Source organism: Clavelina lepadiformis, chromosome 1, assembly GCF_947623445.1.
Source record: "Clavelina lepadiformis chromosome 1, kaClaLepa1.1, whole genome shotgun sequence".
NCBI lineage: Eukaryota > Metazoa > Chordata > Ascidiacea > Aplousobranchia > Clavelinidae > Clavelina > Clavelina lepadiformis.
This window is the reverse complement of record NC_135240.1, coordinates 24,944,598-24,960,570: the sequence shown is the minus strand read 5'-3', so window position 1 is coordinate 24,960,570 and position 15,973 is coordinate 24,944,598. Positions and strand designations below refer to the sequence as shown.

At 35.6% G+C, this 15,973-nt stretch overlaps 3 protein-coding genes across 5 annotated transcripts; 1 reads left to right on the top strand and 2 right to left on the bottom strand.

Moving 5' to 3' along the window:
- Nucleotides 1-11: 11 nt before the first annotated feature.
- LOC143446767 (regulator of G-protein signaling 7-like) lies at nucleotides 12-2,554 on the bottom strand. The gene has a single exon (XM_076946558.1). The coding sequence runs from the start codon at nucleotides 2,410-2,412 to the stop codon at nucleotides 973-975; it is 1,440 nt and encodes a 479-aa protein (XP_076802673.1). The 5' UTR covers nucleotides 2,413-2,554; the 3' UTR covers nucleotides 12-972.
- Nucleotides 2,482-6,589, bottom strand: LOC143446790 (uncharacterized). Of its 2 annotated transcripts, none has more exons than XM_076946601.1 (2): nucleotides 3,698-6,589; nucleotides 2,482-3,065 (listed from the first exon to the last, which is right to left on the bottom strand). In XM_076946601.1, exons 1-2 carry the CDS (start codon nucleotides 3,720-3,722, stop codon nucleotides 2,530-2,532), a joined length of 561 nt encoding a protein of 186 aa, XP_076802716.1. In that variant the 5' UTR covers nucleotides 3,723-6,589; the 3' UTR covers nucleotides 2,482-2,529. The 2 variants fall into 2 exon arrangements, with proteins under 2 accessions (XP_076802716.1, XP_076802708.1); XM_076946593.1 differs by having other exon boundaries at nucleotides 2,482-6,150; nucleotides 6,474-6,488.
- A 4,115-nt stretch (nucleotides 6,590-10,704) lies between these two features.
- Nucleotides 10,705-15,784, top strand: LOC143450416 (ubiquitin carboxyl-terminal hydrolase 39-like). Of its 2 annotated transcripts, none has more exons than XM_076950947.1 (13): nucleotides 10,705-10,862; nucleotides 12,028-12,191; nucleotides 12,321-12,414; nucleotides 13,108-13,245; nucleotides 13,322-13,474; nucleotides 13,649-13,752; nucleotides 13,827-13,872; nucleotides 14,054-14,207; nucleotides 14,357-14,424; nucleotides 14,538-14,726; nucleotides 14,801-14,943; nucleotides 15,229-15,364; nucleotides 15,596-15,784. In XM_076950947.1, exons 1-13 carry the CDS (start codon nucleotides 10,839-10,841, stop codon nucleotides 15,737-15,739), a joined length of 1,557 nt encoding a protein of 518 aa, XP_076807062.1. In that variant the 5' UTR covers nucleotides 10,705-10,838; the 3' UTR covers nucleotides 15,740-15,784. The 2 variants fall into 2 exon arrangements, with proteins under 2 accessions (XP_076807062.1, XP_076807071.1); XM_076950956.1 differs by having other exon boundaries at nucleotides 10,802-10,862; nucleotides 12,014-12,191.
- Nucleotides 15,785-15,973: the final 189 nt, after the last annotated feature.

Below are 15,973 nucleotides of genomic sequence, written 5' to 3'. Positions count from 1 at the left end.
GGCAAGAGCTATCAGTGATCAGTTGCATCATTTATGTTTTGTTTGGACAAAGGATAACATCAATTTACTTGAATAACAAAAGCAATATGACTTCATAACAAACACTACAACGTTTTGACAAAGTCATGCAATTCACTTAAATAGTGAACAAAGGCGTTGGCTTTCCAAGAAAAATCAACCTGTTAGCGCGTAACATAAAACAAACATCCAAAGACACTGCTTGTGGGTTAAGATATCAATTTACACAGGTATACAGCAATGCAGAAGAAGCATAATATGCATGACTTGAAGCTCTATCAGCACAGTGAAGTACAATCATTGAAGCTATGGCATTTCTTAAATTAAAAATTGCACAAGATCATAACATTTCAAGAAATAGGAATATATCTAAAGAAGTAAGATACAGTATAACATACAACACAATTTCAGCATCATTTGTTAGTATGGTACATTTTCACACTCCCTACAAATGCACCAAGAGGTTTCGTCAATGTATGGAACTAAGAAAGCATAAACTTATCAGGAAGAATTCAAAATAGCAGGCATTCTTTTTACACAATTTTCATTGAAACTGACCACCAAACCTGAGTATATACATGAAGACTTAATACATATCAATAACTGCTTGCAAAGTAGGTTACTGTAGCAGAGAACGAAATATTTAAAAAGATACAATACAATAGTTGATCTTGTGTATTCAAAGTATGCTTTCTCAAAGCATCTGTGTATCATAGAATACTTGCATGCACAAAACATGATAACTTTTACTTAGAATAGAGTAAGTTGAACATTAAATCAAACAAAAAATAATGCTTTAAGCTGGCAAGATTCCATAGGGGCAGAACAAACTACATGACCAGGAAGTAAACATGAAAATATATGACCCCTGGTTGCATAATACACTGTGAAAACAATACATAATGCACGTAGAACATGATAATCTCATTGCAAAGCAAACATAATGTTTTCTTGCTATGATTCAGAGCTTGAATCATTCTGAAGTGGATTGTAACCTGGATGGGCACGAGACTGTCCATAAGGTTTGCTGGATCCTTTTTTAACGGCAGTAATGAATCCCTTGTAGTGGTCAGACTTAAGAAATCTTGCGTAACTATCATTCTTCATCAAGTGATATATATGTTCCTGTGCTTGTTCAAAGCAATAACGATCGGGGACCTCCATGTTTTTATCTGTGATTTCCATTATTTTGGAATCAATGTTAATGGGATGTGGACTATCATCAGACAGAAAATCTTTGTATATCTTACGTATCAATTCTTTTGCTTTTTTCACAGGTTGCATTTTTAGATCCTTGCATGCCAAATAAAAATCTAAGTTTTCAGCTGAATATTCTTTCTGAAGAAACTTTCGGAATTGCTGACGTCCTTGCTCGTCCTTCAACAGTTCACCAAAGGAAAATTTCCACCTGGTGGCACGACGTGGTGTGATGTCTTTCGCTCGACTTTCAGTCCAATAGGTATCTTCATTGGTAACCCAAGGATTAGAGGGTTCAACTGGCGTCATCTGTGGATCATAACCTTTTTGCTGTTCTGTGTAGCTAATCAAAGACTCGCAGACTTTGGACATTTTCAAACAATGTCTGTCCAATTGTCTCTGAAGACTTTTTATTAAAACTTGAATGGCATCTCTCGTTTCTGCTTCCGTGGGAGCATTGACAGTAACTTTTTCAGTGGATTTTCTGGGTGAGGAATTGTAAACAGACTTTTTTGTTCTATCCTTATACCAGTATGCCTTTTTAATGTCAACTTCACAAGTGTTCACACAACCAGGAACTGGGCGATGGACATCCCAAAATGCTCTCTCTTGGCTGTCAAAAACCTTGCGCTGAATTTTGTCTCTTTTTCTGTCACCTTTTGCTTCTTTTTCAGCCCTAGCAAATATCACTTCCCAGTTTTTTGAAAACGACCGCTGTAAACGAGCAAGGTTCTCAGCTTCATAATCAGCCAATTCTAACCGGGCTTTATTTTGCATTGTACGTTTGCATAAGTAGACCGCATATTCTGTATTTTCAGGATCCCAACCTTTTGAAGGCCAATAAAATTGGCGTTGAAACCTATAAAATGAACCATCATTCTTTAACGTTATAACGTGATCATCAATAGGGAAGAAGTAACCATGCGATGCAATAAGTGAACCTAAATGAATGGCTTCATCCTGATCAGTTATTTCAAGATTGTTTATCAGCCACAGAACCAAATCTTCGCCACTGAAGACATCTGGTATTTTTGTCAAGAGGCTTTTTACTGTTTTGATGGGCACTCCAGTTTTATCGTCCTGCATTTTATCAATGAGATGTTCCATTTTGTTGTATAAGATCTTGTTTGGCGAATCTCTCACAGCAGTCGCCTCATTCTGTGAGGGAGTCAGGTTGGTGCTTGATTTGTCGGTCATAGCCAAGGTTTTAAATGTTAACAATTAAATTACCATGATACATGTACTACTTACCAGCACATTCCTGCATCTAAAAACAGAAAAACATAGGTAAGAAATAAAAACAACCACATGAAATTACGTTTTTAGCTTTGCAGCTCTTTTCTTGTAATCCGGTTCAGTTAGCACATACGCCCAGTGCAGCAAAACTTGTCTAACTACAGGTGAGATGCTTTTGTCATTGTAATGGCCGTGCGCTCGAAAAATTTTTCCTATGAGGTTATTTCTCCACCTTCCAGTTTCTCCTGCACATCGAAGCCATCTGCTAATTTGACGTTTATCATCATCCGATCTCCGTCCAAGAAAAAATCTGCAGTACCACTGAAACCAGCCGTACGGATCCTGCGCTTTAATCCAGTTAGAAGACTCCCACATCTCCAGTGAGCCACCACACTTAACTTTGTATTTATTTACATTAACGTCATAATTGGGTGATGCAACTTGTTTCTTAATGTTCAAACCTTTAAGCCAGTCTTTGGGAAGTTCTTCCCAAACTTCGGGTCCATAGCTTTCCTTTGTTACACCAGACTTAATAGGCCGATAGTAAGTGCCACCAAAACTACCAGCTTGCAAAACTTCTTTTGGTGATAAATTTGGCTTAAACTCAGGATGATCTTGAAAAATAAATACTCCGTTATTTTCTCTAATTGGAACAGAAAATTTTGATGTCTTTGGTGATTTATTGTCTAGCTGGTTTTCGGAAAACTCTGGCAATATTTTTTCTTCAACTTTTTTTCGTTTTAAAGGTTTTGTTGGTTTTCCTTTAGGCTTGGATGTCCTAGTACTACTGTTTGCAGACGTAGACATGATTGTACTTGTTGAAAGCTTACAAAAGCGCAGTAGAGAGTAAATTAAACCTACATTTCCAGTAGTATGAAGTAAAATAGACAATGTTGTGCAATTATTCATTGTATTTATAACCTTCTAAAGAAGAAAATATGCTGGCACACATTTGCAGTAGGAAGATTTTGTGTGCAGAAAGTCTTTCTTAGTTCAAATTGAAAAATTCTGCACAGTGGGTGCTACATAAGTACGATCACAGCACAGCCACACAAAACTTTTTTGAGAACTGTTAATGCTATTCAATCTATTTTATCGTACCAGAATAGCTTGTTATTTCTGTTTACAGAATAATGCTTATCAGTTAACTATTTTACACATAAAAGCTTTTGAGAAAAAAATTATCCATGCAAGAGGCATCGCAAATTAATGCAAAAATTATACATATCACAAACAGTTTACAAACCTGTCAATCTGGCATCCATCCTCATTTATTTAATCATAGGTTTGTTTTGAACATTTAAGACCTCTTACTTGGTAATAAAGTTAAATCTTAGGTCAATTTTTTATAAACAGATAATACGCTTTATACAATTCTGGTAAACGAGTGCACTTTTGTCTCTACTTTGAACATTTAAAACGATTCCAGTGAGCATTCCAAGTGAGTTAGGCATGACCTTCATGCACCGTAAATTTGGGTAGGCTTTGGTGTGGCACAGAGCAACTGCAAGGAAGGGGTGCTCTTTAAAAAAGGACTATTATAATTCACAACTCGATTCCTCTAAATGCTCTGGGTTCCCTGAAGCAAAGATTTTTTAAATGGTTTAATTAAGTGTGAAACTTTTTTATCATAAATTTCAAGAAATGTAAGGAAATCTAACAAATCTCATGAAACCTAGGAAAGAACAATGAAACCAAGGAAACCCAGAATATTTAGAGGTACCCATTCAAATGTGTCCATTTTTCGAAGATTGCAGTTGTCATAGCAAATCTTTGGTGTAAGCATCGCAATGAATGCATTCTGTCAACAATTTTTGCTATTTTTATCATTAATGCTTTTCATATTTGAAATGACGAACATTGTTATTTTGGTTTGTAATGGAAAGTTTGAAACACTCAAGCATGAGACTTATTAACATGCACAGAAAAATTTTTCATCTTTAACAGACTGTAAGGCCAACAGCTAGGAAACCAACAAGGCAAGTTAGCTGTTTGAATGCCAATTTATAACAAATAAACAAAGACATAAAACACAATTTCTCATCAAAAACTTTCATAACTTTTATCAAAGTTATAGGCATTGTATTTGGAAAATCAATTGCAAACATTGGATAGAACCAACCTAGGCATATATGTCGCCCTAGGTTAAGTGACAGTAACATTAGTACATCAACATAAGGTATCTATTCTGGCATTGCATCTAATTACGTATACCATTATCACATTCTTCCACCCTAACATATGGTTTTGTGGCAAACGTTGAAGTTTGGTAAGGTATGCTTTACTATACAGCCTATTTAAGTAAACAAATTACCAAAAACTAACTTTTCAGGAAAAAAGATATAATGCCCACAAGCCTTGAATTGGCAGCATCTCGCCAGCTAACAAATGTCTAACAAAATCCACTACAACTAGCGTGATGTCAATGGATCCCAGGCAGATAGTACTCCATTAGAAATCCAGCAAAAAAGCAGGGAGGAAACGACATTGTTCTGACTGTTCTAGTGGTGATTATTAGTAACTGATTACAGTTATCACTGTTATTAACAAACTAATGCAAGTTTTGTCGACAGCAATGACGGACAATAGTGGAAAGTGTGGCAGTTGCATGCACGAGATTCATCAATGTGCATGCTGAATTTTTTGTCTTCATGCATTCATAATAAGCAAAAGTTAGTCGATTGCCAATGCCAATTTATAATAATTACATATAATAAGTATTAAGATTTTAGTGCATGTAAAAACTTGTGTCTTTGCAGCTCAATTTCCTGTTGAAAACTGTTGTACTTTGCAATCAGGATGAAAGGTTCGATCAGATATAGTTGTTTGTAATGTGTTAGCGCAAGAACTTTTTCTACTTGGCAGGTAGGCCTTTAAGTTAGTAACTTATTACTGATCACGAGAAGATTCATTTTTAACCATCTGCTGCTTGAACACACCAAAAGATTGCCTGCTTATTTGGTGGATAAAACAACTGCATTGATTTTGTTCCAAATCTTGTTTTTAATGCCAAATAAAAAGATTGATTGATAAAGGATCTATGTTAAAAGCATGTTTACTGTTTATGTTTTCACTGTATTTTTATTTCATTGTAAAAAATACCCTAAACTCTGCACGATCATAGGCTAATCAGCCAAATTGGAAAGTTTGCAGTTTTTGAGTGAGAGATATCCTGCGAAGTTAAGATAACAGCCATTATATGCTTGAATGAATTTTATTCCCCACAGAGTTACAGACTTAGCAAACTTTCCAATGTGGTTAATCACTATTAAGTTGTTAACAACTGCCCACAAAACAGACGCAAAACAGGCATAATGCTGTGGTACCACGCTTTTCTGTCGATATCCAGCAGAGTACGACTGTTCTGGTAGGGTTAGATAGCCAGTCTACGAAAGTATCCAGTGTCCTAATTTTACCAAAAATTCACTATTTTAATATTAATTTTTGGTGCAAGTTCATGGAATTTACGCAGGTAATAAGCACGTTTCTTTTTATAACTGTACACCAAGTTTCTTTAGACACAATACTTTTTTAACTTCTATCGTATCAAACTCACCCACTTAAGAAAAACTTTATCTTCAAGCTTAAAAGGAAATTTTTATGTCCTGTGCAGAAACTGTACGATCTCACGAAAGTAAGCTACAGAACCCTTTTTCGCACAAAAAAAAAATTCATACTGGTGTTCGGCCAAATTTGTTCCTGCCAATGCAACATAGAGGTTTGGCATGACTCGGCGTAAATTTTCCGCTGGAAAACCTTTGAGATATATTTTTGGGTTCAGGGAAAACTTACAAGGTTAACTTTCTTACTTAACTTACAAACAAGAAAACAATACAAACTCACAATGCCCGGAACAAATTTGGCACAGCACTGGTACCATTGACCATTTCAAATTGGTTTTTACAAACCACATTTTGCACGTAGGCTAAGCTAGGCCTACCAGCCCAAGGCCAATGAAAAATATTGCTCGGTAACGAGAAACAAGTAAAAAAGTAACAAAAAATGCCATAAAATAAACTAACAGCGTAATAAAGCTTCATCCAACTTGGTAAATGACCACTAGCCGCCGTAACTTTAAAAAGTATCTGCTTTACTTGCTTATTTAATACAAAAAACCTCCACCCTAATTCACATAACAACTTACTTCCGCATGTCGATGATTTTGATTTACCCAGTAGCCTAGGGCGTGACCTGTACAGTGTACATTAGTCTCAAAAAGGATTGCCAGTCAAACAGCCGGTGCTTTTTGGCTGCGTTGAGATTATTGCGAAGATTGATTTTTTTTTAGCTGCCAGCTTTTTTCTTGTAAACAAAATAAAATGTTATTTTTGCTCCATTTTAAATTTTTAAAAAAGTATTTCTGTGTCAGTATATTTTATTATGAACGAATACAGTCAGCGTTGGGTCTGCTACAAATACATAAAATTGTAAGGTCCTTCAAGGGGGTTGATAACGTAGGTTAGGGAAATACCCTAGTGTAACTTGAAATTTATGTTGTATTGATGTTATTCTTCTTTCATCTGATAAAAGAGTTTATTTTGTTCAATTAATTGTTATTGTTATACTACGGTGTAGTGTCGAAACATGTCCGTCTTGTGACGTCATAAATTCAAACCAAATTATGGTTTTTGACTCAGCAGAAAAGGAGCCGTAATCTGACTAGCGCAGTTTGGATATTGAACACTTTGTCCTCCATTTCATCTAAGGCCTGAGTTCTTGGCACTGAGCAGTGATTTTTAACTCAACAAGAGTTGGGATGAGTATAAATACGGTTGACTGCTGAGTATAATATAGCTTTTTTGTTTGTTTATTTAAAGCCATTCGTTTGACTGCTTAGCGTAAGCTTGAGTTTGGTTGAGCTTGTGATCATATTTTTAATATAGCCTACAGATAAGATATAGAATTCTCGTCTTCGAGTATCGAATCAGCGAAGCATAACATGACGTATCAATGATTTCCTGCCTATCGTTTGAAGTCGTGGCATTAAATATCATGCCTATATTACATGATTTATACACAGTTGTTCATTCATTATTATTATTGCAATCAACGCTGTAACATGGAGGTTTTTATGCTGTTGCTGTGCCAATGTTCTGTTCAAATGTAATCGTTTCAAGAAGGTTCAATATAATCAGTTTATACAGTTGTCATTCCTATGTAACCATTGTTGAATTCAGTTTGAAGACGTTCAGTATCAAGTTAAACAACTTTGTTGTCATCTTCATAAGACAATAAGCAGTTAAGGTGAACAATTAAGTCCGAGGTTGAGAAAAGCAGACAACGACCTTATGATACTCATATACCAATATCATCACCCGCAATAAACAATTCAACAAGCAAACATTGTAGTGAAGTGGGTCAACCTTACAAGTTAAGGTATCATATCCACTTTTCGTTACAAGCTATTCCTGATCTACGACTACGGCTAGCTTGATATCATTTTCATTCATTTATTTATTTTTTCGTCTTCAATGTGGGGGACGAAAAATTGTGCCGACCCAAATGGTCGCAAACATTTTAGCAGTTAATGACAATATTTTCCACAAATTGACGGACAAATGTGTAAAGGCCTCGAAAGCAAAAACGTGCATTACCGATTGATATGAGAACGTAAAAAAAGTTAATAGCATCAGCACGGCCACCAAACCCAAATTAAAAAACACATAATTTGAACACATTAAATATAAATAAAGTAAAGCTGATAGTTTGGCAGGATATAATCGTCGTGTCACCGTCAAGACAGACGTTTATTTGCAAATAACATGTGCCGAAGCGCATGTATAACTTGATGCGAATAGAGACGTCTCAAAAAGAGCGTCTGTATGCCTCCATGTCAAAAAGACGACCGATTCAAAATGCGAACAAAGAATAAACAGAAAAAACACAATAATTCTTTGGGCAAATAAACGTAATATCCTTCCACTATAAAGCAGACAAGGTAGTGAACGCTACAAAACACATCAGGGGAAATTAACAAAGAATTTTTTTCCAATTCCCATTGAGTTCATCACAAAATTAGGTCTTCGTTTCCCACTATAAATCTTTTTTTGACTTCTGCAAGACGTGAAGGCACTTATCAAGAGTCAAAGCAGTTGGTTAGCCGTTATGTAAAAATCTTGTAATACCCAACACGGACCGGCGCCGCGTAGATTATTGGATATTCCAAAATGTTAAAAATTCTCTGCCTTTCGGAATTATGAATTTCATTTATAGTTTTTGTTATCTCTTATGCATTTGAATGTTCCCGTTATCTGTTAAAAAATTCTATCCCTTTTATTTTGTTAGCTTGATTGGTATGAAATTATCAGATATTGTCTGTCAGAAAGTTTTTGCTCACTTGATGCGGGCAGGTGACTGCATGGAAGGTGGAAAGGAGTAAACTTATTAACTTAGCTGACATCTACCTGCCTAAAGCACACCTACTCCCAATTTTTTTGCTTTTACACCGATTTAGATTAAAGACAAATGGAACAAAGTAGGCTGTTTTGGCGCCAATTTGACATAGGCCTAAATACGAATTGGGTATACTGTAAGTGTACAAGTTCACAACCATGAGATGACGTCTTAATTTAAGTAGCAGGGTTCTAGTATACAAAAGCATCTTGTGGTTGTGCACTCGTCTCCTAGACCCCCTAACTTAATTGTATACAACGTAGTAACCTACGTACCGGTACCTAACCTAAATCTACCTTCTAATCTGAATTTAACTCCAAAAAAAACTTAAATCACTAAAATGAACTTTTTGCATACCCATTTTCCTAACCTAACTGTCTGTCTTTAACAACAGGCTGCGTGACCTACATACGCTTAAATAGGCTAGTCACTTTGAATAACTAAACAAGATTTAATACTGCACGCTGACCAGACTGCTTTGTTTGACAAGATCTTGGGTACGCAAAAGGTGCACAGAGCACTCACAGACTGCCAGCTGTTGGTTTGACACCTTAGCAAACCTCTGTCTGCTAGTCTAGAAAAACTTGCTGTAAATCATTCAACAATGAGTAAAATCTGTGTCCAAAGTTGATTAAATGCATACAAATACAGCAAAGTACACATATAAGCCTAATTCTCTTATAAACGCTCCTTACTCTCCCTAAACGTGCTACTGACAAACTAAATATAATTGTAGCCTCACTTGAGTGTGCTCTTGCCGCACTCTGTATTTCGTAGCAGCATTCGCCGAGATCTCTGGTGTTCAGAAGTACTAACTCAAGTGTGCAACAGCTAGGCCTATAGCCAACTGCACCTATTTAATCTTTCTTCAGTGAATTTCTAGGCTAACACTTTCAACTAGCCCATAGATTACTGAATCAATTTATCTGTGGGCTGGATAAATTTTCATTGATTTTTATTGAAATTGGGCCAATTTTTATGGCTGATTGCTAACGCTTCGATGATCGTAAACGTTTTTCACACATCACATGTGCCTTTTTTCTCTACTGTGAATATGTTTTTACTCATGCTTCATGCAATGCGTTGTAGTGATTGTATTTGCTTGCCAAAACTGCGCAAACTGTCATACCCCAATATATATACTAATAAACTGCATATAAATTTTCATTTGAGGTCCCTTCTTAAAGTGATACCGTAGGGGGTAAACAAGTTGCTATATCGAGATAGCGTCTCTGTTTGTTGGTACCAAAAATAAAAAATGGTCACATAAGATTATAACCCATTTCAACAAACTTTTATGTGGTAGTAAATTTATATCATTAGGCATCTATGTACGTAACACAGTCAGGTGTGCAGGAAGTTTACTTAAAATTTATCTGGGATGTGCAGCTGCTATGAAAAACAAACCGGCACGCAAAGAAATGCTTAGTAGAATGGGTTTGAAAATTTTTTTTGTCAAATGCTGCCATACTCTTCAGTTAAGATGTGAAACCACTCGGTTTTTAATGCCAGGATCTCTCTCTCCTGGCACTCTTCCAAAAGACTCATCTCACCCTGCCCACTTGAACGAATCTCTTATGACTGGGGAAATTTGGACTACTGTATTAAGCGAGTTTTTCTTACAAATGAAGACTCAAAATGTACGAACTTAGTCAACGGAATGGTTGTTTTAGGCCAGGGATGTCCAACCTTTTATTATAGTGGGCCGCATTGTCACTTGAAATAATTGAATGGGCCGCAAAACCTATTAAATTTCAAGAAAAATGGGTACATAAAGTACATACTTTTGGAGTGAAAATGACTAGCGGGCCGCACAAAAATCTCAGGCGGGCCGCACTGTGGCCCGCGGGCCGCAGGTTGGACATCCCTGTTTTAGGCAATAGCACACATGAGTAACCGGTGGTTTGACACTGTTTTTTATAATTTCTGTTATAGTTTGAAATAGTGTAGAATAATTTTACTTTTACCTTTTCTGAAAGAACAGAAGCAGAAATATGACGACTAAATTTCCTGAAAAGGTATGCCTAATTTTAGTATATGTGTATACCGTATATATACAATATAGCCTAAACAGTACATGGCATTCTGAAAATTTTGTTTAGTAACATTATTTTGTTTTATTTGAGCTCTTGTGTTGGAAATAATGCTTGGTTTCTTTAGTGCCCTTGCATTAAAATAGCCTATTAAAGTTCAAGATAGTTATTGTATGTGGTTTTAATTTGTAGTTGGCTATGCGGTGCACCAAATGCGGTTCAAAACTAAAGGCTGTTATGTTTGGCCTATTTGCGGTGCCATCATGTTGATGTGAGAAGTCACAAACAGTTTTCGATTCTGTATTTTTCTGATGCCTATAACATTAAGTGAAAGGGGAACTTAAGTCATTTCTAAACTATTTCTTTAAAAAAATGATAAAAATACGCTGACTGTTGCAAGACGGCAAAAAAATTTTTTTTTAATTTTTTGGTTTTCAAGTTATTTTCATAACTATTTGGGGAGCTGGAAAATTTAAGTGATAATGTTTGGCTTCATTCCTTCTCCTCACCTCTCAAATAAAGGACATTCCAGTTTCCACCAGTAAGCCTTAAAATATTTTTGAGCAAAAATGCATAGAATCTTCAAGGGTATAAGTTCTGTGCTCTGCACCAGTCATCTCCTCAAATGTATAGCAAATGCATTGGTAGGTTTTTGACTACAAGTGGTTGTTGGAGAAGATGGTAGTTAACTCTTCATATGAGCCTCTTTGCCTAAAGCTTAAATGAGTTCCCTGTTAACTCACAAGACAAAACGTGGTGTGTGATTGACATCTTGTGCATATTTGTAGTTGTTGGTTTTGGTTCACCTTTACTCTTACTTCTTACTTTCAACCTATCTTGCCATGGATGTATCGTAGAATACAGAGTTTTCTCCAGTTTACTTCTTAAGTAATCCTCTATCAATTCAACCTAGGGCAAATAAACCAAGGGCAATTCAACCAATGGAAGATTGATTCCAGGACGATTATACCCAAGGTTTCTTCAACGCGCAGATGTTGGCGTCCTGGGATAAGTCGTCCTTGGTTGAATCGTCTGTAGATTGAATTGACCTGGAACTGTACTCCTCTGCCACGACAGGGCAAGAGTCCTCAGTGGAAGTTTTTTTTTGTGAATTGTCATGACCAATCTCACTAAAGTTACTTCTATGAAGGGAACTAAACGAAAAGTGAGCACAGAGGCGGATGAAAATATCGTGAAGAAGTCAATATTAGGTGATCTTGAAGAAGATTATGCATCTGGTGACGAAGCATATGAAGTCGACATTCCAAAAATAGATCGCAGCCGGAGTTGTCCTTATCTAGATACCATCAATAGGTTTGCAAATGACAATTTAGTACAGTTATGCAAAAATAAAATTTCAAAATAAGTTTATTCTGATCTATGCTTGGCAATTTTGTGCTTAATGCTAATTTAAGGTTTTTAAATTGACCAATTTTATTTCAGGAGTTTGTTGGATTTTGATTTTGAGAAGCTTTGTTCAGTATCACTTTCTCATTTAAATGTTTATGCTTGTCTTGTTTGTGGAAAGTATTTTCAAGTATGTGATCATCGACTTTCTATTTTGTAGAAATTCATAGAATGTATGGTAATCAGTCAATGATATATTAACAGGAATTGACCAAAATTAATACATTTAAGCCAGTATTCCTTAATTTTTTAATCAGTTCAATGTTGATAATTATCATTAATTAACAATTAACATTAATGTTATGCATAAATCACTTAGATTATATATCTGTTATCAGTTAAAACAGTGATTCTCAAACTTTTTTCGTTACGATGCCTTTGGAAAAGTTTGCTGGAGTTGCTACGCACCAGCGGTAAGAATGTAATAAAGACGCTTATTATCAAAGTTGCATTTATTGATACAACAAAAAAAGAAATATGAATGTCCAAAAAAGAAAACAAATATGATACAACAAAAAATGAAATATGAATGAAAAAGAATGTCATTTAATATGATGTTTGGGCTTGCTTGCTTTCGCAAAGTTTATCGAATCTTGGGAGATGGAGAATTCATGTGTCAGGAGATAGAAAATTATTGTGCGACAAAACTATATATTGTTATGAGCTGATATAAATTTAGCTACGAAACAGAATTATTGTGTAACGCTCTTGGAAAATTAAAACGACGCACCAGGGCGTCGCAAGTTTGAGAACCACTGAGTTAAAACAAATTTCTTTCTTGTGTGATACACTCTACAACATTTTGCTTCTATACTTCTTTTAGGGCCGTGGGAGAAAGTCACATGCAAATACCCATTCAGTTGAAGTCAATCATCATGTCTTTCTTAATCTTTATACTTTGAAATTTTATTGCTTACCAGACAACTACCAAATCATTGATTCTTCACTTGAAGACATAACAGTGATTAGTTTTTAATTGGTGTGTTTGCTACCTCGGAACTATCAACCTTGTCATCAATTTCTTACTCTTGTTGCAGTTTGTCCTGAATCCCACATTCACAAAAGTACAAATAAAGCAAATTGCATCAGAGTCAAAGCTATCCAGAGCTTATGACGGTACAACTTACTTACCTGGTATCGTTGGCTTGAACAATATCAAAGCTAATGATTACTGCAATGTTGTTTTGCAGGTACAGTGATTCTAGCATGGGAATAAAATTTTTGATAAGTTTTGCCATCTTCTTTATTTGTCTTGAAAAATATCACATATAAAGATTATAATGATGCACCAACCATGCAATACTATAGCATTGATGTTTTTAGGTGCTTGGTTTTTTGCATTATAATGAAACCAATATTTTTAGGCTTTATCCAATGTACCTCCTTTGCGAAATTACTTCTTGCGTGAGGAGAATTACTCACACATTAAAAGACCACCAGGCGATATTATGATATTGCTGTCTCAACGGTAAATATACAGGCGGTACAAAGAAATTTCAAAACTTGTATTTTCTTATATTGATGTGTTTTTCATCTTCTCAGGTTTGGAGAACTCATCAGGAAGCTTTGGAATCCTCGGAATTTTAAAGTAAGGTCGTGCTTGATTAAACTCAACTTGACCCAGACTTTTTGTGTTTTGTAGTTTTCATTGAACTGCAATATGACAAATCACCAGCAATATGTTGTACATTGGTGATTACTAGGGCCATTTTTATATGACCTTGTCATTGTTGTGTTGTTGTCAAATGAATGTTAAAATGTGCTTTTAGGCCCATGTTTCACCTCATGAGATGTTGCAAAGCATAGTTTTGTGTTCAAGAAAAAGATTTCAAATCACTAAGCAGGGAGATCCCCTGGATTTACTTGCATGGTTTATGAATTCACTACACGTTGCTTTAAATGGCACAAAAAAGCGTAGCAGCAGTAAGAAGTTCATAGCTTGTCAGCAAAAGGGTGTAATTTATATTAGCATATTTTGTTTTAATTAAAGTTTGTTTATTCCATATATGAGCCGGAGTAAAATCTTGAAACTTTGAAGTAACGCCATTTAAATCACTTTGTATTCCATACAGGTATCGTTACTAAAACATTTCAAGGCGAAATGAAAGTTTTCTCCAGGAAAATTCCTAATCCAGAGTTTGTAAGTAAACTATTTTAACAAACATTCCAATGTTAACACAGTAAACCTTGCAGTGTCCATACCATGGTGTAGTGACTACATTTGCAAATTATTTTATTCTTGTGTTTATTTAGTCAGATGAGCAGAAAAAGAAACTACTAGAGACTGAAGAGTACCAGGAGACGATGGTAAAAGCACCCTTCCTCTACTTGACCCTTGACCTTCCATCAGCTCCACTCTACAAAGATGAATTGGAGCACAACATCATTCCCCAAATCCCACTTTCCATGTTACTAGCCAAATTCAATGGAATGACTGAAAAGGTTAGTTTACTCTTATTCACGAATAAGTGCTAAATTGCAATAATTTCCGTGATTGATATATCGGTTTTAAACAGGAGTACAAGGGGAAACGGGATTCCACAATGAAGCGATTTGAGATCACAAAACTGCCTCCGTACTTGATATTTTACATCAAGCGGTTTACGAAGAATCTATTTTTTACAGAAAAGAATCCCACTATTGTGAACTTCCCAGTCAAGTTTGTTCCTTTTGTTGTTCTTTATGTGATATATTAAGTGGTTGGCAGAACTTCAGTACGTTTTTGTATTGATATCAATCTCGTTGGTACTTTGTTCCATAAGAAGTACGGCATTGCCTCTATTGCATTTAGGTAACTTGAGCAGTGGTACTTGACGCATCTAAACAAACTGCCTCCTCTGGTTACAATACAAAATGTTCAGTATATTTACTGACTAGTTTGAAAGCAGCGTAAGGGCTTTCCTGTTTCGATACCGTATAAAATTTGAAAATATTTTATCCTTAGAAATATTGATCTCGAGGAACTAGTTGCTGCTGATGCCAAATGCCCCAACACTTGTTATGATCTGATGGCAAATATTGTTCATGATGGGGAACCCAATGAAGGAAAAGGATCTTATAGAGTTCACATACTCCACCAGGTGATAAAAGTTTCATTCCTATCACGTTGCAACATGGATAAATAAAAACTTATAGTCTTAATTAAATAATGTGGCAGAAATTTTTTCTTCCTATCTTGTCATAATAATTCTGAGCAATTAATTAAGATTTTTATTTCTGTGCTAGTCAACGTCTGTGTGCTCGAATGCAGTGTTGTAGGTTAATCTATTGATCAATATGACCGTTAACCTTCATACAATTACATTAAACAGGGCTCAAACTTATGGTATGAGATGCAGGACCTTCACGTAACCGATATCCTTCCACAGATGATAACCTTATCAGAGGCCTACATACAAATATGGGCTCTGAGAAAAACAGCCAACACCAATGACCAACAGCAGATGGAAACCTGAAATTTGTGCTGTTGTTAATTCACAATAAAGTTGAACCATACGTTATACTGATATGAAAGTTCAATTAGCAATTTATTGAAAGTCTTCAGAGCGGATCTACAAACTTATCGTTTACAATCAGTGTTTTCCCTAACATTTTTTTAACTTGTAGGTTTTTATTGATCATCGATGATAAGTGCATTAGTAGTAATTAACAAATACTAGTACAATTACAAAACAATAAAATGAAAAAGT